This window comes from Triticum urartu, chromosome 4 (genome assembly GCF_003073215.2).
Source record: "Triticum urartu cultivar G1812 chromosome 4, Tu2.1, whole genome shotgun sequence".
Classification (NCBI taxonomy): domain Eukaryota; kingdom Viridiplantae; phylum Streptophyta; class Magnoliopsida; order Poales; family Poaceae; genus Triticum; species Triticum urartu.
In genome coordinates, this window is record NC_053025.1 from 4,188,110 (window position 1) to 4,215,047 (window position 26,938).

At 45.1% G+C, this 26,938-nt stretch overlaps 3 protein-coding genes across 3 annotated transcripts; all 3 read right to left on the reverse strand.

Annotated features, from left to right (window-relative positions):
- Nucleotides 1–11,511: 11,511 nt before the first annotated feature.
- LOC125550138 lies at nucleotides 11,512–14,227 on the reverse strand. Its single transcript, XM_048713053.1, has 2 exons — nucleotides 13,785–14,227; nucleotides 11,512–12,554 (listed from the first exon to the last, which is right to left on the reverse strand). Exons 1-2 carry the CDS (start codon nucleotides 13,971–13,973, stop codon nucleotides 11,724–11,726), a joined length of 1,020 nt encoding a protein of 339 aa, XP_048569010.1. The 5' UTR covers nucleotides 13,974–14,227; the 3' UTR covers nucleotides 11,512–11,723.
- A 5,154-nt stretch (nucleotides 14,228–19,381) lies between these two features.
- Nucleotides 19,382–21,684, reverse strand: LOC125550139 (ATG8-interacting protein 2-like). The gene is made up of 3 exons (XM_048713054.1): nucleotides 21,498–21,684; nucleotides 20,623–21,382; nucleotides 19,382–19,846 (listed from the first exon to the last, which is right to left on the reverse strand). The coding sequence occupies exons 2-3, from the start codon at nucleotides 21,352–21,354 to the stop codon at nucleotides 19,760–19,762; spliced, it is 819 nt and encodes a 272-aa protein (XP_048569011.1). The 5' UTR covers nucleotides 21,355–21,382; nucleotides 21,498–21,684; the 3' UTR covers nucleotides 19,382–19,759.
- A 2,030-nt stretch (nucleotides 21,685–23,714) lies between these two features.
- LOC125550140 (protein SRC2 homolog) lies at nucleotides 23,715–25,003 on the reverse strand. Its single transcript, XM_048713056.1, has one exon. It carries the CDS (start codon nucleotides 24,886–24,888, stop codon nucleotides 23,869–23,871), a length of 1,020 nt encoding a protein of 339 aa, XP_048569013.1. The 5' UTR covers nucleotides 24,889–25,003; the 3' UTR covers nucleotides 23,715–23,868.
- Nucleotides 25,004–26,938: the final 1,935 nt, after the last annotated feature.

Consider the following 26,938-nt stretch of genomic DNA (forward strand, 5'->3'; position numbering starts at 1 on the left):
CCAGCTTGCAAATCGCTTAAGTCAATGTGGTGCATATTGTGGCGTAATACACGAACAAGGAACGAAGTCGTACAAGTATAATCATATGCAACAGGAAAAGCTTCATAAAGGAAGCCCCCAAGTAAACAGGGTATTTGAATTTATGCGTCACAAACAAAGTTTGGACAAGGAAATTTTTTAGAAGCAACTTTTTTCCAAAAAAGTATAATACTTGGTCAAACCGAACGCAAGTTAGAAATTAAAGCTTTGAGCATGAAAGTGACTTAGCTGGTTAATGTGTTCGGTATTGATGACGCGGTTCGAGCTTGATGCGGGGCAAGGTTCCATCCCTCAAGCCGGTCCCGAGGTGGCGGAGCGGAGAGCTTGACACGCTGAAGTGGTGACATAGCACAATCAATGCAGACCGGCAGAGTGACGCCGAAGTCTCCGGATCATTTTCCTGTGCACAAAAAATAGTGCAAACCGGAGATAATAGTAATAATGATAATTAAAAAAATCGTTGCATAATAAATAATTTATGCAAAGTGAGTAATAAAAGAAATATGGCCTGGCGCCGAAGTCAAGTCGATGCAGGGCGTCGGCGTGATGCGGTAAAGGCGTGGCAAAGCCTGAATTCGCAGGTCGGTCCGAGCTCCGAGTGCGGCGTTCGCCGGGCTATGTACGGAAACTGACCGAACCACCATGCAACTGTCGTTAATGCAGCCACCATTTGATAGACCTGCGTACATATGACAGACAAATCAGAGTAATAATTCCTTGGGAAAAATGAACCCAAACAAGCAAAAAAATACTGGGATTAATAGCACCTGATTTATTTGGTGTAGCAATCCGAAGGAAGGTGATTCCTAAAATTGGGACCCGCTCCGCACACCCATTGCCTGATGGGCGATAAAACGATGGCATGACAATGCTGGTAAAGGTTGACTCGCCGAGGCAAAGCCCTCGGCCCAGCTAACGTGACGGAGCTGGTCGGCTAGTGACGCCGAAGTGTCCGGAGTAGGTTGATGAAGAGATGGCGAAGCCCCCGGTCCAGCCGAGATGTCGAAGCCTCGATGTCAGCCGATGAGTCGAAGTAGGTCGGCGTGATGGACACCAGCTTGAAGAAGCAATAGTGCGGCCCTGTCGATGCAGGTCGTGACGTGGTCGATGCGGGCTTGATGAAGCGACCGTGCGGCGATGCCGGTATGCCCGCTCCGTGTAATCCGTGGGGCGGCGATGTTGGTGATGATTTATCCTTCGCGATGCCGGACTCTTGTTCGGCTTGCCGAGATGATGATCTGAAGAAGTTGAGCTCGGCTCAACAAAGTGACGCCGTGTCTATCGTAGATCGGCAGTCGTGGAGTAATATTGCCGGACTGGTTTGACACCAGCATGATGTTGAAGATCATGTTCAAAAGATCTTAAAGTTAGTGGGATGTGTTCGGGAACAAAACACAATACCCCATACAAAACTTCCTTCAAAAGGGATGTCCGAAATCCTGTTCATAAAAAAGACGAACTCGGGTCGGATTCGTTTTCGCGCAGAAAACAGATCCGAAAAGTGATGCACTAATCGGAAGGTTCCCGGAGTTTGGACGGTCGGATCGAGCTGAAATTTTGAGAGGTGCTAGATATAGGAATTCCGCAGCCGATCAACGGTTGGATCTTTCAAAGGACGTCCGAGCTAGAAGCTGGACACCACGCCCTAAACTCATCCAGATTCCCGTCCAGATTTGACAGGGCTCCGGTTATCATAGATTGCCAGAGATTCCTCCATCGGAACTCGACGAAATTTTCCAGGGTTGTTGTAGACTCGATTCCGCACAATTTCACCAAAGCGATCGTTAAAACGACGCTCGAGGAGGCGGTGGCGGCGGATACGCGTTCGCTGTCCGGAAAAACAGCACAGTTGCCCGAGAGCAATGTTGACGTTGAGCCCCCGAGCTCCATGGACGATTCCTCCATGATCTTGATAGAGATCGGAGTTGGTGTTGATGAAGGCCCTCATCCGAACATGGTGATCCGAACACGGGGCGCAGTTCTTGGTCGAACCAAGATGACCAGTCGAGCTGGTGACGAGGATGCCGAAGTCGCAGTTGATCTGCAGGCGAGCCATCGATCCTTTTGTCGTTCACACAACGGAACTCTTAATGAAAGCACAAATGTCGGTGTCAAAACCGGCGGATCTCGGGTAGGGGGTTCCGAACTGTGCGTCTAGGCCGGATGGTAACAGGAGGCAGGGAACACGATGTTTTACCCAGGTTCGGGCCCTTTTGATGGAGGTAAAACCCTACATCCTGCTTGATTAATATTGGTGATATGGGTAGTACAAGAGTAGATCTACCACGAGATCAAGGAGGCTAAACCCTCGAAACTAGCCTACGGTATGATTGTATGTATATATTGTATATCTATCGACTAGCCTGGCCTCGGTTTATATAATGCACCGGAGGCCTAGGATAACAAGAGTCCTAGTCGAATACGCCGGTGGGGAGAAGTCCTTGTCTTGATCGCCAAGTCTTGTGGAATCTTCCTTATATGCGGTAGCCGTCCGAACTGGCCCATGCGTATACGGCCACGGAGGTCCTCGGCCCAATCTAATAGATCGAGAGACGACATGGTGAGTACCCCTAGTCTGGGACACCGTCACTTTTCATCTCAAAGAACCACTTGTTATATTTCTTCCACAACCCCTAAAACTCATCCAGGTAATGCAGGTTGTTGTACTTTACCGTCCGCACCTCCACCAAGACCGTGTTGATCCCCTCTCTTGGCAACATACACCTCGCTACCTCATGGTCTTGATGGTCCTCGTGCTGTGCAGGAGGCGGAGGGCGGGTCGCCGGGGATGGGGCAACCATGAGGGCCGGCCCATGTGCAGGGCGGGAAGCCCCTTCCTGTTTTTATCTTTTGTCCTTTTTAAAAATAATTTGGGATTTCAAGAAAGTTATGAATTGTGAAAAAACTGCTCAAGAATTCAAAAAAATGTTATGATTCGAAAAAATGTTCAAGAAATGATCAATGCTCATGGATTCAAAAAATATTTGTGATAAAAAAATAATGTTCATGTATTCAAAAAATATTCATAGTTTTTTAAAAAACGTTCAGGAATTTTAAGAAAATGTTCAAGAAATTCTATAAAACAGCGATTTTAATATTTGAAAAAAAATCATGATTTATAAAAATAAGAATTTCCAAAAAAATTCATGATTTCAAAATGAATTTGAAAAATATTCATGATTTCAAAAACTGTTCACGGTTTGAAAAAATATTCACAATTTAAACAAATTTTCAATTATACAAAAACTGTCCATAATTTAGAAAAATGTTCAGAATTTTAAAAATATATGTTTTAATATTATTAATAAATTTTGAATTGAAAAAATGTTCAGCTAGATTTGAAAAAAATGAATTAAAAAAATCACTGATGTGAAAAAATGTTCCCAGATTTCAGAAAATGTTGATGAAATTTGGAAACAAAAAATAAAAATAAAAAACGAAAAAAAGAAAAGAAAAATATAAAGAACAGACGAAAAAGTTGAAAGAAATAGCAAGAAAAGAAAAAGGGAAACCGGTTTGGGAAATGGCAAGGCGTGAGGTAGGCCCCGCGCCCCAGGAGCGGGTCCGTGCCGACGACGGTGGACAGTGACCATATCTGGTGGGCTTGAGTTCTGGGTGAGGGGCAGTTGCGTTGTGGGCATTCGAGTGTGAAGGGTCCGTCCGGCACATGATCATTTTGAATCCAACTGATTTGATATTGAGATTTTCATGGCCAAAAAAGAAAAAAGAAAGAAATGGAATTATAAGTTATGCAAAAATTGTTATTTTTTATATTTCTCCGCTTTTCTCCCCATGCCCCACCCCAAATCCAAAATACGTCTCGCCACGGCCACGCGCGGCTGGTTCACTTGTTTAGCCTCAATGAATAGAACACCCCAACCCTAGCCGACAACTAGTGTTTGGTGACACAGGCAGCTGCGAGCCGGACATGTTGCGCATTCTGCTCCATAGTCTCCTAGAATATCACCGTGCCTCCCCATGCAAAAGCCCTCATCAATCAATAGGAGTGAGAAAGATACTCTTTTATAGCATACTTCTAGATGCAAAATTTATACTAAACATTTTTAATTATTCATAACTCTAAATAAAAATCATAAAATTGTTTCATTTATACAACTTATATTAAATAAGTTTATCTTTTGTTTGTTATTTTATTCAATAACACAAATTATATATTAGTGCTAAAGTATTTTTTGAATTTCATAATGTCTAAATCTTGCACTAAAATATTTTACCGAACTAAAATCTTATAAACGTAGGCAGGCATCAAGATATTAATTTCACATTCATTTAGGAATATTTTGCACCAGTTAAGTGTTTCATAATGTATTTTTATATATGCTTATTTCTTTTTTAAAGTATGTATAATATATGGGTCTAATGAATATACTCATAAGTATTTAAAAATAAAAATGTATACCTTGGTAATAACTAATACTAGAAAACTCTAGAGCGTGAAAGAAGAAAAGCGGCAAGCTGCCTAGGAATATATTTCTCTCACTAGTTGACATTTATTGTATTTGTTCTTTTTTGTCAAATCTTCAATTTATGTCCTTCACACTCTATTATTGGTTATGTATGGTCCACCCATTTTGTAATTTTTTCCCATGCCTTCACATATATTGAAGACGAAGCAAACATTGGTGGTCACCGTTGCCGTGCTGCACACAATCTTCACGACACATAGAGATCATGGAGAGGAAGAGACGACTTCTCTACATCTGTAGGGGACAACGGGATGGCTATCAAGATGTGCCGAAATTCTTCGCCGCTAGTTCGGGAGGAGAAGATTTCGTTTTGTTCTTTCCTTTCAATTTTCTGAGGGAATCAGTAGAACAACTTTTTTTTCTTAACTGCCGGGAGAACAACTTGGACACGACGAAGAGGAGTGCTCATGGGAGCGGGAGACCGAGGACTGATCTTACGATAATCAGACGGAGATATTTTCAAGATGGTCATAATTGACGTGGAGGTTCCAGTGGTGCCTCCAATTAGTACTGTCCAACAAACATTATTTGGTGAGTACATATATATTTCTTGGTTCACGCATATTTCATGCATCCTAGGTTAATCATCACCTGTATCGTGTGTGTGCGTGCGCGGAGAAGCAACGGCAGGACACACCAAAAATGCAAGTCGAGTTTGGTACGCCACGCTAAGCCCTGCCAAATCCCACTATAAACCATCTCTTATCAGTGAACACCTCACCACACAAAACCAATCGATCGATCACCTCCACAACCACAACAGCAGGATGGCTAGCACCACCAGCTCCACCGCCCTCCTCATCGCCCTCGTCGTCCTGGCCGGCCTCGCCGACTTGCACGCTGCCACAGCCGACCCAAGGCCCGTTCACACCTCGGAACTCTCGGTGCCGGCATGGGTGACCGGGCAGCCAATGACGGCCCCGGAGCTGGAAGGGATGATGGAGTGCATGATGGGGTGCTGGACGACGATGATGGGTTGCGTATTCGGGTGCGTGGCCAAGCCCCCCGCCGACATGCCGCTCTGCTGGTTCGCCTGCGACCAGACCTACGTTATGGGCATGGTCAAATGCGCCTTCACGCCCTCACCGCCAGCACCGGCGCCACCCAAGCCGCCTGCCCCGCCCACCCGGCCATAACACCGTGCCGATCGAGACCTCCACCTAGTCGCCGACAATCACCATGCATGCATCATGATACCAGTGATATGCTATACGGATTGATCGACTAAAAACAAGACACATGAATATATCATACGAGCGATATGATATGCTCTATCCATAACTCATCATAACTATGTGATTGTGTTATGCACGTTAATTAGACCCACCGACCAGTTAGGTTGATCTTCCAACTTCATGTAATCCGACCAATGATGGGTTGCGAGTTTCACATGTATCTGCAATGAAACTTTATATGTGTATATGCAATTTTATATCTACCTTTCTTTCGGTAATTCAACACTCAAGTGACCTATCCTTGATACTTTTCTCTCATTTTTATGTATTTTGCTGTAATGTGCAGTAGTGACGTGTTGAATTCCATATTGCACGATTATAACAAAACATCGAGCCAGACTTGATTCACAAAACAAATGTTTCTAGATATATGTATTTTCACTGGATGTGCCTATAAAAATTCGACCAATATGCACTAGCATATGTGGTATTTTTATTTAGGAGATCTGCTGAGCACCATTGGGTGTTCAGAACTTAAACCTGTCTGTGACAATTTTCCATCGTCCGGGAGTGCATGCGGAACGAGTGGATTACTCACCCATAAGCACAAGTCATGAAAAGGTAAATCATGTCTTCTCTGCTTATATTGAGAGTACTGCGTTTACCATTCCATGAAACAAAAAGAAAACATGTGTGGTACAACCATTCTAGTATAAAAACATGGTAGACCTAAGAAAGCCAAACAAGCTGTTCTACAAATGGATATAACAGGTAAACACAAGTCGATTGATGCAACTTTTACCATGCTATTGTCTAGTAGTTATTTACGCAAAATATAAATCATGTGTTACAAATGAGTTTTTTGTAAATCATTCAACCAAATGATCAATAGCTGCTTACAGTTTGGAAACTTCTCCAGAAGTTAAATCAGTGGGAAATTATAGATGCATGTTTTTGTTTTTGCTGAAAACGCCCCAGATCTATTAAAAAGGACAGCCGGTGATACAAAGCACCCCACTTGGATATGAAATCGTGGTTTTTTTAGATGCGTGCTTTAAACTTGAACCTCCAATAGGTTTTTAGGGTAAACCTAGGTAGTTAGGAGGGCATCTGGAAGGCCTATGAAGCAAGAATTGTTTTGGAAGTTCCTCCATAAAGAGAGGAAGAGACAGCTTCTCTATAGTTGCAATGGATAGCGGGATGGCTATGTAGCTGCGGTGAAACTCGTCCGCTGTTCTAGATCAGAAGGAGAAGATCCCTTCTTCTTCTTCTTAACCCCCCCCCCCCCCCCCCCCCCCCCCCACCCCCCACCACCACCACCACACACACACGCGCGCGTGAATTTTAGGGTTTGTCCCACTTCATCCTAATTATTTACAAATCAAAAGAAGCCACCTCAACCTGGCCCGTGAAGTTCCTGTAAACCCTCCATAGCTGTAGCATTGCTCCTTGGACACAATGAAGAGGCATCCTCCAGGGATCGAGAGACCGAGGCACATCACTATACTTCACCCCACGGGTGCGGACTGATCTTAGGGTAATCGGACGGACATATTTTGAAGATGATGAGAATTAACGTAGAGGCTTCAATGATGCCATCTCCAATTAGTATAGTATACTATAAAACAAGAAAGATGCACTAGTATTGTCCATCGAACGAACTGTTATTTGCTACATATTTCTTGGTTCACACATACTTGATGCATCCATATATTATACGTTAATCATCACCATGCCGTGTGTGCGCGCGAGTGTGTGGAAAAGCAACAATAGAACGAACACACACAAAATGCAAGTCGAGTTTGATACGCTAAACCCAGCCCTATATAAACTATATTATGAGTGAAGAGCTCACTACACAAACCACAACATAAGGGCTAGCGAGCATGGCTACCACCACTAGCTCTGCTGCCCTCCTCATCGCCCTGGTCGCCCTGGCTGGCCTCGCCGACATCCTCGCCGTTCATGCTCAGGCCATGGTGGCGGTAAATACGACGATGGAGCACTCGACGGAGCTGGATGGGAAGATGCAGTGCATGATGGGGTGCTTCACGACGGTGATGATCTGCGCATTCAAGTGCATGATTCCCTGCGTGATCGCGTGCCCCACCCTACCGCTCTGCATCACCAACTGCGACCTCAAAACCGTTGGCTGCATGTTCCGCTGCCGCACCGCGCCCTTGCCCCCCAAGCCCAAACCCAAGCTCAAGCCCAAGCCCAAGCCCAAGCCACCTGCCCCGCCTGGCCTGCAGCTAGACGCCCACGATCACCATGCATGATTGGTTGGCACATTATCTCAAAAACAAAAGATTGGTTGGTACCAGTAAGTATATACGTACTTACTAAAAAGAAGACACACATATATAGACCAATGTGTGTAACCCGATATATGTTGGTTGTGCGTTTGACATGAAGAATCTGCAATGGATTTTTAGATGTGTATGTAATTCTAGAATTAAAACTTGTTGTACCAAGCATATATCCATCTTCTAGCAGCTGACGTAGCACGTAGGTGCATAAAAATGGGGAAACAGTTGTGCCCTTTTGCTTAGAAAAACTAAGAAGGAAACTCACCCAAACAAAAAGTCACTTTGGAAACCGGGTGCATTGGAGCCCTATTTTTTGAATTATGCCAAAATGCTATTTTGAAGTTTCAAAAAATTCTGAAAACAAATCAACATGTTTATATGAATGTATATCACACATGTGTAAATTTTGTCCTCCAATACACCCGGGTTTCAAAAATCCACTCTCACCCAACCAATGCCTATCAACTTGTGGAGGTCTCTCTCTCTCTCTCTCTCTCTCTCTCTCTCTCTCCTGCGTGCATGCGCGCACACACACACAACGACAACCAACCGTCGACCACATCAAGTTTTTTTCCAGGAGAGCTACCCTCTTTGGCCCAGGAATCGATAGATCGATCCAAGAGATCTGACGACCGAGAACACCCAAATCACAACGGACAGCGAGAAAGAGCGTAAGATAACATAACCGCATTACAACTACTATTATGTTAATCCCAGCCGCATAAGTACGTGCTAAGTATTATGTCTTCCTAGTTTGAGGGCATTCCTACAACCAATTAATTTGCATGCATACAACCAAATACTCCCTCTGTCTCACAATATAAAACATTTTTTGTAAGCTAAAATAGCTTGAAAATTTTACCTTGCAAAAACGTCTTATATTGTGAGACCGACAGAGTAGTAAATAGCTAGCTGGCTCTTCTCTGCCTGCCTATTTGGGTTTTACGCATGTTTCCAATTTTTTTTCCTTTCTTGCCTCTAAAAAACACCTCTTTCTTTATTTTCTTCTTTTCTTTCTTATAATATATACATATATGTTGTATGCGTTCACGTACTCCGCTCAATTTTCATAATTATTAATTAAAACACCAAGCGTCGCAGCCCAGCCCATCCCTACCCAACCCAACCCAACTCGGCCAGTTGTCTCCCTCTTCTCTTTCTTATCGGCTTAGTCGAGTCGAGGACACAACTTGTGACCAGCCCAACCAACGGTCTAGAAAAGCCAAAACAAAAATGACCCCCACACAGAGTAGGTGATTCCCACGCTGACAGCTACTCTATCGTGCACGGACTGTCATCAAGTCGCCTTGCTCGAGGTGGAAATGCACCTCCAGTCCGAAGGTATCAATCACAATTAAATTGTACGAAACGAACGAAAACTTTGTTGATAGATATTTAAATCTATCAACCATGAACGGAATAGTTAAGTTAGAATTATTGGGCTTGGTCCAAGTGAAGTCGGCTTGGCCTATTTATATATTTAACTATATCAACCAGTCGGTGTGCACGTTTACGCCACACATATCTTTCCCATGGGCCTAGAACATTATCAAATGAACGACCAAATACGGCAGTTATTGCGCCCCATGTAATTTTTCCGCATGTGCTAATTTTTCCGCATGTGCTAATGAACATTATCAGATTTTTTATGATTTTCTTTGTGAAAGTGGTGACTTTTTTTTGTAATTATGTGACCGCTTAATTTGTGAACATTTTTAAATTCGTGAACTTTTTAATTCGCAAATGTTTTTTGAATTCATGAACATTTTTCCAAACTCACGCATATTGTTTCCAAAGTCGTGAACATATTTCAAACTGACAAAGATTTTATGAAATTCATGAACATTTTCTCGATTTATGAAACTATTTTAGTTCACAAACACTTATTTAAAAATTCATGAACATTTTTCAATCTCGATAACAATTTTTGAAATTAGTGAACATTTTTTTAGCTGCATCAATATTTTTCAAATTGTCGGACATTTACGAAAGTTGTGTACATTTCTGAAACTCATGAAAATTTTCTAATTTTATTTAATATACAAAGTTTTTGTGAAATTCATTTGTTTTTATCCATAAAGATTTTTAGTTCACGAGCATTTTTTATATTTATGATTTTTTTTAAATGTATGAACATTTTCTAAATTTACAAACATTTTATTTTTCAAAATAGGAAAATAAAAATTACTGAATTTGTGAACATTTTCAGAAATTCAATACTTTTTTGAAAAAACGAATAGAGAACAAAAAACTCAATGCAAAAAAGCAGGGACACCCGCACCCGCAAAAGGGCCGACCCAAAGTGTGTGGGTGGGTGCGCGTTTGCTCATTTCCTCCCGCACAAGTCGGCGAATAGGAGCACTCCCAAGTAGAAGGAATATCCTCCTATGATCATTCCCAAACATGCATATGAGAGGTGTGTTTATCCATGACCAAACCTGGCCAACAGGCCGGCCTGGCTCGGGCATGACACTGCCCACCTGTAAACGGGTCTGGCATGGCACGACACGCGGAAACCCATTTATAAGCGGGTTGTGTCGTGCCAGTGCGCGCGCCTCATCTTACAACGACACATTAATTAAAAGGTCTGACCCACGACCCATAAGGACCGTGGGCCTTTTTTTGCCCAATTACTTTAAAAATTCATAAAATTTTGATAAATTGAAAGAAAAAAACTTTAAAAAGAGGCAAAGTGCCATATGGGATCAATTTTGAGCTTTATTAGTAGCTACCTTGTGAAGACCCTTAATCATCGGGAAGGAAAAGGAGTACAAAGCCACACTCTAGATTACAAAAGGAAAAGGCAATTACGAAACGATAAGAAAAATTACAAAAAAGAAAAGGAGTACACCGCTGTACACTCTTCCGGTTCTTCTTCATGAATGGTAATATTTTGGAATGTGGATACCATTTTTGTGCTATCGATAGCAATGGCGAATCTTGAAAGAAAATGAAGGAGAGTGGGGACTCAAAGTTAACCGTGTGAAAGATAACCATCAACTCTCAGTTTTTTAGTTCAAATAAGGTTAAATTTTGATACAAGGCTAGGTTGAATACAAGTATATTTTTCTTTTCAATTTTTGGCGGGGATTGAAGCACACCCCCACCCCCTCTTAGATTCGCCACTGATCGATAGTGTGTTGGCTCTCATTCTGGCCAGTTCCCCATCTTTCGTGATCATTAGTGTTTTTTTTAACATATCTGGGATGGGACCGGTTCTTCTCTACTTAAGTAGATATTCTTTTAGCTAGACTCAAATCAAAAATCTAACTGAGCTAATCAAATTTAAATCTTACAGGATACCCCCTCCGTTCTAAATTACTTGTGGCAGGTATGGATGTATCTAGATGTATTTTAGTTCTAGATACATTCATTTCTGCAATAAGTAATTTGGAACGGAGGGAGTAGAAGAGAGGTGCATGGGAATTCGACAAACCACAATTATAGACCGAAGTAGTTCCTCCTTAAAGAAATATAAGAGCGTTTAGATCACTAGGGGGATGACCAACATTAGTTAGCTTCTTGTGACCAGGATTATCCATCAAAGTTTAGCTTGTATACATACATGCACAGAAATTGTGTAGTCGAAACTTTGGTACCAGTCTGTGTTTTCTTCCTACATCTGTTTTGTGTTGCTGAAGAAGGCTGATGAACTACATACACTGTCAGAATCGTTTCCTAGTTGATGGTGAGACGGAGCAGAGGTATTGGGCTCATAGTATCTTATTAGGGTGCTGCTCACCCGTGGCCATGGGGAAGAAATGCCAGTTCTTGCCTTCTACTATCTCCTCCTCCGGCGCGGCGCTACGGCCGTCGGCATTGCCGAACACGAACTCCCCGGCGCTATCGGGCACCTCCTCCTCATCATCATCATCGTCTATGCCCCTGGCGTCGGCGCCTTGACACGAGGAGGCGACGGGGACGTGGCCGTCGAGAAGCGAGCCCTGCTCGCTGCGCCGGTGCAGCTTCCGGAACAGCCGCGGCGACGAGGAAGGGGACCCCGGCTCCGGTCCCGGCGAGACGAGGGGTCTGCCCTGCTGCCGCAGCTGGTAGGCCGCGTGGTGGAACAGCAGCTCGTGGCCTCCGTCGTCGACGAAGCGCGCGAAGGGGACCTCGGGGGAGGACGGCCCCGTGGTGGCCGGGGGCGTGCGCGGCGCGGTGGAGGGCTCGGTGGTGAGCGCGGAGTAGAGCACCGGCGGCGACACCAGCTGCTGCGGCCCGCGCGCGTAGGGCCCCACGGCGAACATGCCGGGCGAGCTGCCCGCGGTCCCGTGGAGGTCCAGGAGGACTGGTGAGGGCGCCTCCGACTGGAAGAGCGAGGAGGCCGGCGACGAGGGCGGCGCGGCGAAGGCGAAGACCGGGTGGGCAGGCGGGGCCTGGTGCACGTAGGCCGACGCTGATGCTGTGTGGGATGCTGCGGCGAGCGGGCGTGGCGGTGTGTCCCCGTCGTCGGCGTAGGCTGCGGCGATGACGCGGCGCGGGTGGGCGTGGAAGTGCGGGCGGAAGCAGAGCGTGGACGACAGCCGCGACCACCACCGTTTCTTCTGCAAAAGCAAAGCAAAACATCTCTGTCAGTCAGACAGTTGATCTTTTTCAGTCGTGAGGCAAAGCAATGTGAACAACTGAATTAATGAATTATTGAGTTGGGTGCAAAATAAAACCAGTTTAGCTACATATCAGTCGGCTGATTTTCGAATTCGAGGTCAGCCGATTTTTGAACGAATGAAGTGCCTCGCCAGAGAGAAGGAAGGGGCCCCCGTCATCACCCCAACGTCTTTCTTAACGTTCAGGATGGGGACAATGGTGGACGGCGGGGGTGTGGGGATTCGCCGGGGAAAAAGCTTTGTGTGTGTGTGGAGGGATGGCCAGTGGTCGGGAGTGGTTCCGGAGAGGGCAGGAAGGAAGTAGATGTGCGGGAGGTTGAAGAAAAGACTGGGGCCGTTGATTTTGCATCCGAAGTTGACTGACGTCCAGCCACTCCCAAAAGAAACACGTGGTTGATTGGTTTGGCAGACATGCATGTGAAGAATTGAGCAAGATGCGCTCTCTCTCTCTCTCCCTCTGTCTTTTTTTTTAAGGAGGAAGACCTCCGGCCTCTGCATCTGGCCGATGCATGCAGCCACTTTATTAGTTATTCACAAAAGACCTTATAAACGAATACATCAGTAAGTCTGAAGCCATCGTCTACGCAACATCTGTCTTTACTCATGTCCAGTTGATGAAGGAATGCTGATAATCCAGGGCCTAATATCACAGACCTCGCAGCTAAGCCTAACATCTATAACCTGAGGCCTGTAAGTAATTTCCATAGTGGCATCATCATGGCATTGCCAATTGCCATGCGTGCGTATTTGTGATGAGTGGTGGAGGTAAGAGTGGGTGACTTTTGGCGCCATGGAGATTGCAACACATTTTGATGTACTATCAAAGGTCAAAGTAAACTGTGGATGGATGGATGGGTACATGAGACATTTATAACTACTCCCCGGAACCAGGCAGTTTCATTCATTCATTCAGCACGTGCGGCTAGGCTAAGATATGCCAAGGCCAAGCCAACACACAACACAACCGTACGTACGTTAGGCTGACATGGATGGATAGATGGATGGATGGTAGGCACTGACCCACCAGACCGGACGCTTCTGCTACTACGTACTTGCTAACGCACACTAGTAGTCAATTCAAACTAAGATGAAGGAACCAAGCTGGGGTACCTTCACGCGTGAAGGCCTCAAGGGATCGACCCAAGCAAGCAAGCAGGAGGACGGACGTACCGTAGCGGCGGCGGAGAGGTCGTGGTCGTGGTCGTGGAGATGATGGTGGTTGGGGCGCAGGCCGAGGCCGGTGCTGCTCTGCGCGGCGGCGGCCAGAACGACGGCGGCCGCGTTCACCGTGTGCAGGCTGCTGCTGCTGCTGTCCTCCCCTGCCGCTGCCGCTGCCCTTGCCCTTGCCTGCTGCTGCATCCTAGCTATCTATCTACCTACCTAATCTTGTCTGTGGTGGATGGATCTGTATGGGTAGGGAACCAACTAAGTATATAGCTAATCAATTTGTCATGCACGCATGGCAACAGAGGCCTGCTCAAGGAGGAGGAGCAGGAGCAGGAGCAGGAGGAAGAAGAAGAAGAAGAAGAGCCTGCTAGCTATTGACAATGAAGTTAGTAAAGTAGCTCCCTCACCTTGCCTAAATGGTGAAGAAAGAAAGGAAAAGATATATATAAAGAGATGAAGCAAGGTGGAAGGAACGCGTTCTCTTCTTCTTCTTCTTCTTCTTTCTCGTCCCCATTTCGACGTGTGGAGCGGGGCAGCCATCGCCATCGCCATCGACGGAGACAGAGACGGTTTGTTTGATCGAGTCAATCAATTGGCAAAGGTAGAAGGAGCCAAGCGCGCACGCTCGTGCACCATGACAATGACGCACCCTCACGCATATCGCTTATCTATATCTATCTCACGCACCATCCACTACTACTATGCATTGCCCTGTCTAGTCTATGTATCTATGCTTCCAACCCACTCCTCGTGTCTCATGTGCTCCCAAAAATTAACACAACAGCCGGCCTGCACCACAAATCCCAAAACACTAGTACCATCCTTCACTAGTGCACTTGGGGCATCTCCAATGCCGACTCTTAAACCGCCCACATATGTCCGGACAACTCCAAGATGGGCTATGAGGGCATCTTCAATGCAAGCCCTTCAAATGTACATCGTAAAAATGTCCGTCGACACATCCAAGACATGTCCGCAGACAAGATAGGGAAGGCAGCCATCCTAAAATATTCTTCATTTGTCTGGCTAGGAGGAGGAGGAGGGAGAAAGGAAAGCGGGGCTCACGTGGTTGCTTTTTTTATGTGTGTGTGTGGCCGGGAGGAGATAGGGGGCCCACATGGCTGCTTTTGGTTGGACATGCGGATATCCAGACACCCGTAAAACATTTTTCAAGTTTGCGATCAATGTACCCAAGTTGAGACATGGAGACTAGTCCGCGTACATTTAAGGGACTTATTGGATGACAGCAACGGTTTGGACACTATAGTACGGACATATTTCACTAGTGCCATCCTTCACTAGTGCACTTAGGTCATCTCCAACGCCGACCCTTAAACCGCTCACATATGTTCGGACCACGCGGACAGCTCCGAGATGGGCTACGAGGGCATCTTCAACGCAAGCCCTTCAAATGTACACCGTAAATGTCCGTGGACACGTCTGAGACATGTCCACGGACAGGATAGGAAAGGGAGCCACCTTAACATATTCTCCATTTGTCCGGCTGGGAGAAGAGAGAGAGAGAGAGGAGAGCGGGGGTCACGTGATTGCTTTTTTTATATGTGTGTGTCTGAGGTGTGCCGCTGGCAGGAGAGAGGAGAGAGAGGGGTTGCTAAAATTTTGTAGCATAGATTTTGCTTCTCGGGTGTGGTTGAAATGACAACTCAACTGCTAAGGATTATAAATATTATTTGGCTCCTCTTATGTCGAATCAATAAATTTGGGTGAAATATATACTACCCTCGAAGACTGTCACAATACCCTATACTTGCTGGTGATCACCAATGTCAGTGCTAAAACCGAGGATCTCGGATAGGGGGTCCCGAGCTAGTAGTCTTGGCACGATGGTAACATGAGAAAATAGGAGACACAATTTTACCCAGGTTCGGGCTCTCTCTGAGATATAATACCCTACTCCTGCTCTTGTTTATATTTTGTGGATGGGGAACAAAGTACAGAGAGATCCACCTCGAGATCGTATGAATGAGTTCTAACCTCAAAAAACCTTGCCTCTATAGACTAAACCCCTCGGCTTATATAGGCACCGGGGGTATTTAGGATTACAAATATATCGGCTACTACTAGGGATAACATGCATTAAGTACACCGGGGTCATTCAAACACGTCTGAAGTGTACGCCAAGTCTTCGAAGGTTTCCACCTTGAGTACGCCGGGGTCCAGGGCATGCGAGGCCCATTCTTCAATTGTCGGTGGGCAGGCCCTTGCCGATAGTTGTTCATACTGTGCGGCCCGCACAGGGCCCATCAATTTAGGGGCCCCCATACTTTTTATATGCCTTTGTACATATTTTCCAGGGTAGGCGTTGGTTCGTGCATAGAGCTGGCCCCTGCTCGCTGGCGCGTGACTTCCCCCGCGATTGAGTCCACCGGGCGGGCCGCTGTTCGAGCATCCCATGCCACTGCTCGATGCCTGGATGGCTCGATGCCTCGATTGCGATCCCAGCCGCCAGGGTGCTAGGGTATGCTGATCTGCTCGATGCCTCGATCTCCCTTCAAAAAAGCTGATCTGCTAGATTTGTAACCAATGGGCGGTTTAGTTCTGCTCCATCGATCGCATCGAGAATCCATGGGCAGGCGACACGGCACATGCTCATCCTCCTGCCTCTGGCACCATCGAGATATCCAGATCTGACAAAGGCAGGATGAGGTTACGTTGTACGTTAGTTTTGGTATTGCAAATACAGTATCTCATTTGTTCGCAACTTCTCATTCATCGATTATTCCTCCCGTGATCTCGGATTCTTGAGCCACATAGGAATACCGCTGGCTTCTTGCTCCTAATTCTATTCCTTTTCTCCTAATTCTTATTTCCTAATTAACTTTTCGCAGGGATCAATGGAAAGATATGTTCTTGCATTATTGCTCCTCGATTAAAGATCACAGTATAGCAATTCAATCTGACGGGACACAAGACTAGGTGAGTTAGACGGTTCGTTTAATTGTCAAACATTGATGCATAATCTCCAATTGATATCTGCTGCCATATCACTATAATTTTATTTTATTCATCTTCATATCTTGTGTTTCAGTACAACATAATTTGTTACATAAGACACTATATAAAATATACATTATAATTGCTCGATAGTTTATTTTTTCTACTGATATAGAGTCCCATTTTTTAGTTTCGCATAGGGCCCCGGATTTTATCGGCCCGGCCCTGTCGGTGGGTCCCTAGCTCGGCCCATAAATGGCATGCCGACGTGGTGTGCCCCCTCCCCCAATGCAGGACACCATCACTTGTGACGAGCCTCCACGATGCAAGCAAAATTGCCCTTACAGAGCATGAGTGTCTCGTCGTAGTCATTGGAGCTCCAGTAGCGTTCCTTCTTGCACATCGTTAGCCTAGGGGCACCATGCAAGTTCACCCTGAAGTCGGCGTCGTCGGGGGAGTCACGGGGCATGGCCATCATGAACTCTGGATTGGTCGGCTAGCTAGCAGCGGCCGTGCCTTATCTGCTTGGCAAGTCAGTCAATGCACAACGACAATGTTGCATCCTAATTTTGATCATAATACAAAAACACAGAGTACTGCAGTAATTTCCATATAGGATTGGAAGGCGACGCGTACACGATGGGTCGTAAAGCCACAACCGAAACGAATGTCAACTCTGGATTTATACTAAACATTTTTACTTTTTTTAAAGTTGTTGGATGTTATTAGCTTATATTTATATTAGCCAAAATGACAACATATCGTGTTGTTAGATAATAAGATATATTGTATCCGATATAAATTTTAATGTGTTAACTACAAATACACATGCATTAAGTTGAAACAATATTTAATGCTAGAGTTTATTTGAGACATCATTTCATGAGAGAAAAAAGTATTGTTCAAATACATATCTATTTACTTGTGTGTTCACATATATATTTTTCATTTTTAAATATCTTGTAATGAGATATAAAGTAACGTATTTAACAACATCTTGATAAATATGTCTAGAGGGTATATAGTTGATTGACTGAGGTATAAATGAATAGAAAGCTCTGGAATGTGTTCATTCATGTCAGCCTAGCATGATTGGTGTCCTTTGCTGCACTAGAGATGACATCATAAATCTACAATTAATATATTACTCCGAAGTGGAGTATAATCTGCCAAAAGTAATTTGAATTTGCAAATCATAGAATGGAATGTTCCGAAGTGGTGAGAATTTGCCGAGACAAGAAATACCCATAGTTGTACGCACAGTATATACTTCATTTTGACATTGGTTTTAAAATAACATGGATATATACATTTATGATGGCACGTCAACTATGAAGTTAGGCATCAAACAAACAAACATACTTTGGGATCACCTTTGGAGCCTATCTATCTTGAGGATGGACTGCCACTTACACATATAGTGATCTATGAATACATTGGTCGACAACACTATGTTGTCCATGCATATATTAGGACCTAGAGCGTGATTAGTTTGATGCCAAAAATTGGCACGCCAGCATTTGGCAAATGGCAAAGATTGGCTGGTGCTTGGTTGATAACCATGTTTACTTGTCAACCTCACTAGAAGTTGCCAAATTTTTCTATTGCCAATTGTTGGCTTGCCAAGTATTCGCAATGCCAAATGTTAGCATTCATTTCTCCCAAACGAATTATCCTCCTAGTGTGTTGAAGCTGCAATTTTCTGGTGATGAAGACGAAACGGAAGGTGAGTGACTTTGTGCCATTGTCGCATAGAAAGGAAAAGGTCCTCCACCACGCTTGAGCAACATTGCAAGGGAGTCCGGCCACCACTTATATGCATCATTGTCAAATTTGTAACCTAAATACTCCCTTCATTCATTTTTATAAGTCGTTTCAGACAAGTGAAATTGACCTGTTTTGCATGTTGTCTGAAATGTCTACAAGCCTTATAAAAGTGAACAGATGGAGTAATAAAAATTATATCTGTGGACGGACAAATTTGAAAAAATGCTTGACGGTGCACATTCATTCATACCGTAAAAGTCATTTGTTTTACGATTTGGATGGATGCTGCGCTGTGCACTTGATCCATCCATCCATCTGTTGACCAGTTCTAGTGGCATACGTACTAGCGTGCTGACTGACTTGGTCATGGATGAATGCATGACCAAGTCAAAGTTTCTGGCCAACCAGAGTGATGAGCTTTTTGACTTGCGCTCATCTTCAACAGCCAGCCAGAGTGGCAGATTCAGATATGAACAAGCTACTGTAGTAAGTAGTATATATCACTGTCTACATGCCCTTCAGTTAGGGGCATCCATCAATCTTCAGAGCCCATCTATCTCTATCTAGAGGAGAGGGGCTACACAGATAGTACATGTACTGATCGATAACAATAATACGTTGTCCATGAATATATTAGGACCTAGTGTGATGATTGCTGATAAGTATATAATTGTCGGCAAACTATATACTGTTAATATTAACTAATGATGAACAAAGCAGTAGCCTATCTATCTAGCTCTATATGTCTGATGCTGATGGGTACCAAACTCAACTCAACAACAATCCATCTATCTCTACACTCTACACCAACCTCTTTCATCTTACTACTTATCATCACATCACCTGCGCGCCAAACAAAGTCAACAACAACAACAACAACAACAACAACAAACCCCATCCATCTCATATATCAGTCGGTCTCTGGTTAATCATCTTCTAACAAGAAATATCAGTCTCTGCTTGCTTAAACACAACACTTTATTTTACAAGCACCACACTCACACTAGTTAGCAAGATGGAATTAACCAGCACCACTGCTCACCCATACACACATGTTCATTACTCCATTGCCTAGCTACTAATTAAGTAATACCACTCCACTTACATGGATCAGAGTAAGTAGAAAGTATTCACCACACCCTTTTCGTCATCATCATCGATCCAAGTCATCATCAACTTCTTACTTAGCTACCATACTAAGTTTTTCGCCATCATCATCATCAGCAGCAGCATACTACGCAGCTTGTGTAGTTAATTTACCCCTGCTGAGAAACAGGGCCTCCTCCACCAAGCATGCTGACCTTCGCCTGACCAAGTGGCTCAGTCGCCGCGCAGCCTATCTTCTGAAATAATTTTTTCCGCAGCAAGAAAAACTGATGTTATTATAGGTTCTGAATTCATAACAGGTGCACGGGGCATTCTTCGCAAATTGCAACAAGCAAAGGTTGTGCACCAAGTAAAAGTAATTCCCAACCAGAGGTTATTCACAAGCAAGCATATACATAAAGCGGTATGATACAGCAGACCTTTTCAATTACCAACAGTTAGTTTGCTCTTGATTTGCTGATCCATTACCAACAGTTGAGTTTACTCTTTGCTGTCAGGTGAGGTCAGTTTCATTTGAATGGAACTCTTGGTTGCAGATGTATTATTTCTCTAGTACTAGTACTAATCACCAGCAGCAACAGTAGAGTGCTTGGGCATCATAAACATGAGAAGTGTAGTGTTGAGATGATTAGTAGCAGAGCATGTACTGTCTATTGTGCTATTGTGTTGTGTACCAACATTGTGCATCATTGTGTACCAATCAGCATCATATGTTGGTGAATCCATAAACATCATAACCAACATTGTGCATCACAACTGTACTGAACAACATCAGAAGTTGAGAAGTGTAGTGTTGAGATGATATGTATATGTTGCAGATGTAGTATACGAGGTGTCAATCCATAAACATGAGAAGCAAGCAACATATGTTCCTCATGATGTTTCTATCTAGCTACACAATGATGCTACCTAGTATTACGGTCTATTTGAGTAGCAGAAACAGAGTTTTTTTCCTCTCTGGAATGGAATACAGTTGCAGAAAGCAGAGTAGGTCTAAGAAAAACAGAGGTACCTGGGTTTGGCCGACGAATTCAGGGACAGGGCTGAGGTGGGGGTGGTCTTCCTGAAGCTGCAGTTTGCCGGCGACGAAGACGAAGCGGAAGGCGAGGAGGGGCTGTGTGCCATTCTCATTCCCATTCCCATCTTGACGCGGGAAGGAGTAGGTCTTCTCCCACCACGCCTGAGCCTGACCAGCATTGCAACTTTTGAGTCCGCCGGAAGGAGCAGCCACCGGCACCGTGGCGGCAGGAGCAGGAGCAGGAGCAGGCAGGGTAGCAGAACCCACAGCAGCAGCATCTGAACCTGCAGCAACGTCAGGAAGAGAGCAGGGCGTGGTGGTTCGTTGCAGTTCCTCTCCTCCTCCTCCTCCTTCCACCTGGAGGCCAAGGCCATTGCCGGCCGGACTAGCAAGAACCAGCCCATCCTCCCTCTCGCTGTCGCGGTAGTTTTCTGGGCAGATGGGCATGTTGAGACCGTCCGGCACGGCAGGGCCGGATTCTAACTCTTGGCCTCCCTTATTATTCTCAAGATGGGTACCAAAAAGTGGTTCTTTTGCTGGCAGATTGAAGTGCTGGGACATGAAGAAATGTGCAGGGGGGGCAGGAGGATTTGGGACAAGAAGAAGAGGCGACTCTCTTTTGTCAGCGGCGTTGTGGATGGGCGAGATTGGTCCCGGGGCGGCGGCGTAGGTGGAGGCCGTGAGCGACACCACCTCCCAGTCGCTGCCGCCGCCGCTGTCCGCCATTTTCTTTCTTTCTTTCTCCTTCTTCTTCCTGAAGTCAGATTATACACAAGAGGAACAGGTGTGAGATAGGACTAGTACATGGAATCGATGGATGGATCCATGAGCGAGCACAAGAAACAAGAGCTACGACAAAGATGTCTTACCTGCGCGGGGTGAAGAACGGAGAGTCGTCGCCGGCGAGAGGAGAGGAGAGAAGCGATCCGAGGATGGCTTGGCAGCGAAGCAAAGCAGAGGAGAAGAAGAAGAAGAGGATGGATGGATGGATGGATGGATAGGGACGGACGGTTTGCTTCCTTGCTTCCTTGCGTGGCGTGGGTGGGCATTTGATTGAAACAAACAAATCCCAAACTTATTACACACACCAACCTCCCACAGATATCATGGGTGGATATTTTCTCCATCAAGTAAATTAATCACGCAATATCCCACCTAGAGGCTGTCGGGTGGGGCCGGAACCAGTACTCATTCAAACAACCTTGAGGCAAGTCATCTAACCCCTTTAGGCCTTGTACAATGGAAGGTGCTTAAGAGAGATGCTTAGAGAAATAAACCAGGCTTTCTTTAAGCATCGATGCTTATTTGTACAGAATAGACGCTTAACTAAGCGTCTCTCTTGTAGAAATAGACACCGGTGCTTCAGAAAAACTCGGTTTATTTTTCTAAGGTTCTCTCTAAGCACCTCCCATTGTACAAGGCCTTATAAAGTGGGGGAAACCATCCAATCCTCCCGGCAGTCACAACAGTTGTGCTCGATGTTCAGTTTGGCGCTATAACCATGCAAATACGGAATTGCAGTCGCTTAACTTGACTCCATCGTGCACATACGGTGACAAATGTGTATGCGGGCGGAGCCATCTAGACCTGGAGCAGTATTTGGTTTCGCATCCACGTGTATGGCTGAACCTGTCGGTGTGTGATGGCGCTGGCCGACGCATTTTTGCACAAAACCCCATCATATTTTTAAATTTGCAGGAAAGAAAAAAACCACACTAGCCAGTCTAGCCACTAAACCCATTACGTTTTCTTAGGGGGTTGCACCCATTACGTTCGGATTTCAATTTGTTTTTCTTTTTGCGAAAAGGATTTCAATTTGTTTTAGGGAAGCCAAGACTTTATTATTACTCAAAGATCACAGAGTTTGAAATACAAGAAAGATCATTTTTTTTGTTCTGATGTCAACCGGGGATAACAATCCTACATGTATTGAACGCGGGTGCACCTGGAGCTTAAACGGTCTGCACATATTGCGGCCCATTTTCAACACGCTATATTTTTCAAGTTATCCATAAGACATAGTAGTTAATAAATTTATGTTCTAAAAATATTATCCATACAAATGATTCTTAGTAAATAAAAACATTTAAATGTAAACATGTGTATTATATATAAAAATATTTAGCTAATACTGACATTCAAAGTGTTTATTAAATAAATATGTTGTAGTGGACATTTACACGGGCATGTTGTAGTGGCTGGCGCAGCTTCTACGCTTAGAATTTGGTCGCGGGTTCGAGACTTCGATTCTTGTCGTGCACGTGTTAAATTTTCTCTTTGTAATGACAGGTGTGACCCAGTGCTCATGATGCAGAAAAAATATGTGCCATCTTCTCTCAATAAATAAAACTTTGCTATCAATATTGTGTAGTCCAACGCGAATGGTGTTCTTGCTAAACCATCTCGCTAGTTAACCATGGGTCGCATGTTCGAGACGTTGTGCCTGCGTTTTATTTTCCGTGTGTTAATTTCCTCATCTATGAGCAGTTCAGTCTCGGTTTTTTCTGTAAAATAAAAAATTGCGAGCAAAAATACGTTGAGGTTTTTTAGTCAATTCCCCAAATAAAAGAATACAAGGGTGCTTTGTGCAAAAAAAGTGGACGTGAGCCCATACCACTCACTAACAGATGGGGCCATACACATGAATACGTCTGCATATGTGTTTGTGTGCACGTTTAAGTCAAGTTAAGTGACTGCAATTTTATATATCCAAAATTCTAACACCAAACTGAACATTAAGCGCAAGTTGTATGACCCACGGTGATATTACGGGTAAATTAATCCTCCTAGTACTGCAAAGTGGGCCCCACCAAGCCAGTCTCTCTTTTTCTCAAAAAATAACCAAGCCAGTCTCTGAGCAGGTGGGCCCAGCACCCGTCGGTTGTTCCACCACAAGTCAAGTCTCACCTCTGTTGCGTTGTGTCACTCTCCTCCTCAGTCGTCATCAACTTTGTCCTCCCATACGTTCAAAAAAAAAAAAAACTTTGTCCTCCCATGGAATGAAGAGCAAATTCATTCAACCCGATTCTCATCCACATGCTAATGCATGGATGTAAATTCATGCAATGAACAATCTGAGTTTCGAGTTTCATCTTGATGATACGCACAAGAAAATATCTTTCTTTTCAACTCTCCCGAGCATACTTCTACGGCAGCACCGAAAACATAGAAACATCCATTAATTCATGGCCACGGCAACAGGAACAAACTACCGTCCTTCATCAATCATCATCGGCTAGTCTAGTAGTCGTCGTCGCCGCCGTAGTCGTCGTACCCACCGCCGCCGCCGCCGCCGTACATGTCCTCCTCCACGCGCTCCGTCACGCGGTCCTCGATCTTGTTCTCCACGTAGCTCGCCCCGCCCGCCAGCGCCAGCCCGCCCAGCACGCCCGCCGCCGCGCCCACCGCCAGCCCGCCCGCCATCCCCATCCCCTTCTTCTTCGTCTTCCCGCCGCTCTGGTCCAGGCCCACCCCCGTCGTGCCACCGTACCCTGCCCCCTGACCCGCGCCGTAAGCAGAAGCAGAGGAGCCGTACCCGCCCGCTCCCTGAGTCTGCTGCGCGGCGGCGCCGTATGCCGGCTGAACAGAGGAGCCGTACGCGCCTGCTCCCTGGGTCGGCGGCGCGGCGCCGTAGGGCGGTGGAGCGGAGCCGTACGGTGTTGCTGCCTGCGGAGGCGGCGCGGCGGAGCCGTAGCCCGGGTACCCCGACGGAGGCGCGGCTGCCGCGTACGCGCCGTAGCCTCCGGCCCCCGCCGCGGCGCCGTACGCGCCAGCGCCAGCGCCGTACCCACCACCGTAGGCATCACGGGAGGAGCCGTACCCCGCGGGCGCCGGGTAGCCACCAGGGTTGTTGTCGTAGTACCTGGCCGGCTCCTTGACGGCGACGCGGACGTCAAGCTTCCCCTGGGGCCTTCCGGAGGGCCGCTTCAGCCTCAGGTTCCTGGACGCCTTGCCACCGACGTCGCGGAGAGGCAGCCGTGCCGAGCCGACGAGCGGCTTGACCCCCTCGGCGGCGTTGGCGTGGACGACGTCGATGTAGAGGACCGCGTCCTCCAGGCGGCTGGCGGGCGGGAGCGGGACGACGACCTTCTCGTCCCAGGCGGGGTTGTCGCCGTTGTCGAGGTCGACGCGGGTGGAGCAGCGCGCGCCGGCGTCGATCCAGAGCACGGCGTAGGGCTTGAGGTCGCCGTTGCGCCAGTTGACGTTCTTGAGGTCCCGCGCGGAGCCGACGGTGATCTCCACCTCGTACCGCGAGCCCATCTTGGCCTTGGTGGTGGTGGTTGGTTGTACTCCGGCGAGGCGGCGATGGAGGCCGGTGATGATGATGTGGTTGCTACGGTGGTGGATGGGATATGGAAGCCGGTGGGCGGTGGCGACGGCATAAATAGGCGAGAGTGCACTGGGGATGGTGCGGTGCAGCCCGTCATGTTTGACTGGAAAGTGGGCCCGGCGTCTTTGGTTTGGTAGGATATGGTATGCATTTTCTAGGTGAGGATGCATGCATGCGGTCTTATTTTCTTCTTTGTATTTTTCTTGGGACGGCGACGACGGAGGGAGTACATGTACTACATTGTCATGACACATATTGGCAATATCCTATCTCTAGTCTCTATCTATCTTTGGACTATCTAGAAGAATTATTATTACTTAGCATCCAAGGGATTGCAAGAGATTTAATTAGGAGGTGGCATGCACAAATTATTAAGGAGTAGAGTGAATTAGTATCTACCCGATTTGGATCCTCCAAATTAACACTCAACGCACAAAGTATCTTTGTTTCCAAAATTATTATTACTTAAGCTCCAAGGGATGGCGCAAGATTTAATTAGGATATATGCCAATAATAATAATCTTGTGTGATCCCTTCGAGCCTAAGTAATAATAAATTTAGTTAGGATGTATGCCAATAATAATAATCTTGTCCCTTCGAGACAAGATTTAATTAGGATATATGCCAATAATCCATTGAAGAAATAAAAAGAGTAATTCATTTCTATAATTTCTTCAAACCTAAGTAATACATGATGATTAGGGATTTACCGGCGCATGCGGAAAGTAAAAGAGTACTAGCCTTATTGGATTCTTCCAAATTAAGTCTAGTTTGAGGGGTGGAGAGTGTCCAACTCTGAAAAAACGGGTCCCTCAAATGAAAGCATTGCATTACATGACCATTTCATTTCCCTTTTTTTTTTCCAAAACTTGCATTGACAATGCCCATTACTGGAGTCAATCTTGATGACCCACCGGGCTGGGCAACACACACAAACAACTTGACGGCCATATCTATCTTGGTCGGACCGCGTCACATGTAGGCCCACATATCTAAAACATGACACCACACAGACGCCCGTTGGCCCGCATTTGATTCTCTCTCTCTCTCTCTCTCTCTCTATCTGTGTGTGTGCGTGTGTGCGTGTGTGTGTGCGCGTGTGTGTGTACTAGTAAGTTACATGCGTGTAATCGGATATCAACATGCCAAGTTTAAAATACACGTTGAACATTTTTCTTTATATACGGTGACCTTTTTTCAAAATACACAATGAACATCTTTTTTAAATATGTTAAATATTTTTAATATATGATGAACATTTTTATAATACATGATTAACTCTTGTATAAGACAAAAAAAGAAACACAGAATTTTCATCATATTAATGTATTAATGTAAATAAGCTTGACGCAACATTTTCTTAATGTAATAATGGACATAAAAAGAAAAGAAAAAACCAGAAAAATAAACCAAACAAACAAAAACCATAAAAATAGGAAAGAACCAGAAAGAAAAAACAAAACAAGACAAAATAAAAAGTAATAACAGAAATAAACAAACAGAAAGAAACAGCGAACGCACAGCAGGCGCTGCAGCAAACTGGTCCGACCCACCGAGTAATGCCACTCCTACGTATAATTACATACCCCTAAAAACATAAAATTAGATACCCCCCTAAAAACATAAAATTACAATGGTTTTTACGTAAAACATAACGTGAAAACATTGGATTGGATCAATGGAGGAGGAATTGGCCACCCCCTTGAAAATCAGGGGTAAGGAGAGCATTAGTCAGGAAGGTTACGTAGGAATGGTAGGATTAAGTAGCTTATACATAGATGCAGGATTATCGTGTATTTATTATATGCTATATATTAAAAAACATATAATAAATAAATTTAAAAAATACTTAAGGTTGAAAAAAAGTTTGTACAGTGTTAAAAAATGTTTGGTGCAATTTTTTAAAAACGTTGATAGCGTTTGGAAAAAATGTTTCAGCACGTATTTCAAAAACAATACCACATGTTCGAACAACAAATG

Bases quoted from the DNA above. Each gene is read 5' to 3' on its own strand.
- LOC125550138 (XM_048713053.1), bottom strand. From the start codon at position 13,973: ATGCAGCAGCAGGCAAGGGCAAGGGCAGCGGCAGCGGCAGGGGAGGAC. The intron at 12,555-13,784 runs GTACGTCCGTCC...TTGCTTTTGCAG, and splicing joins ACCTCTCCGCCGCCGCTACG to AAGAAACGGTGGTGGTCGCG.
- LOC125550139 (XM_048713054.1), bottom strand. From the start codon at position 21,354: ATGGCGGACAGCGGCGGCGGCAGCGACTGGGAGGTGGTGTCGCTCACG. The intron at 19,847-20,622 runs GTACCTCTGTTT...AAATTATTTCAG, and splicing joins AATTCGTCGGCCAAACCCAG to AAGATAGGCTGCGCGGCGAC.
- LOC125550140 (XM_048713056.1), bottom strand. From the start codon at position 24,888: ATGGGCTCGCGGTACGAGGTGGAGATCACCGTCGGCTCCGCGCGGGAC.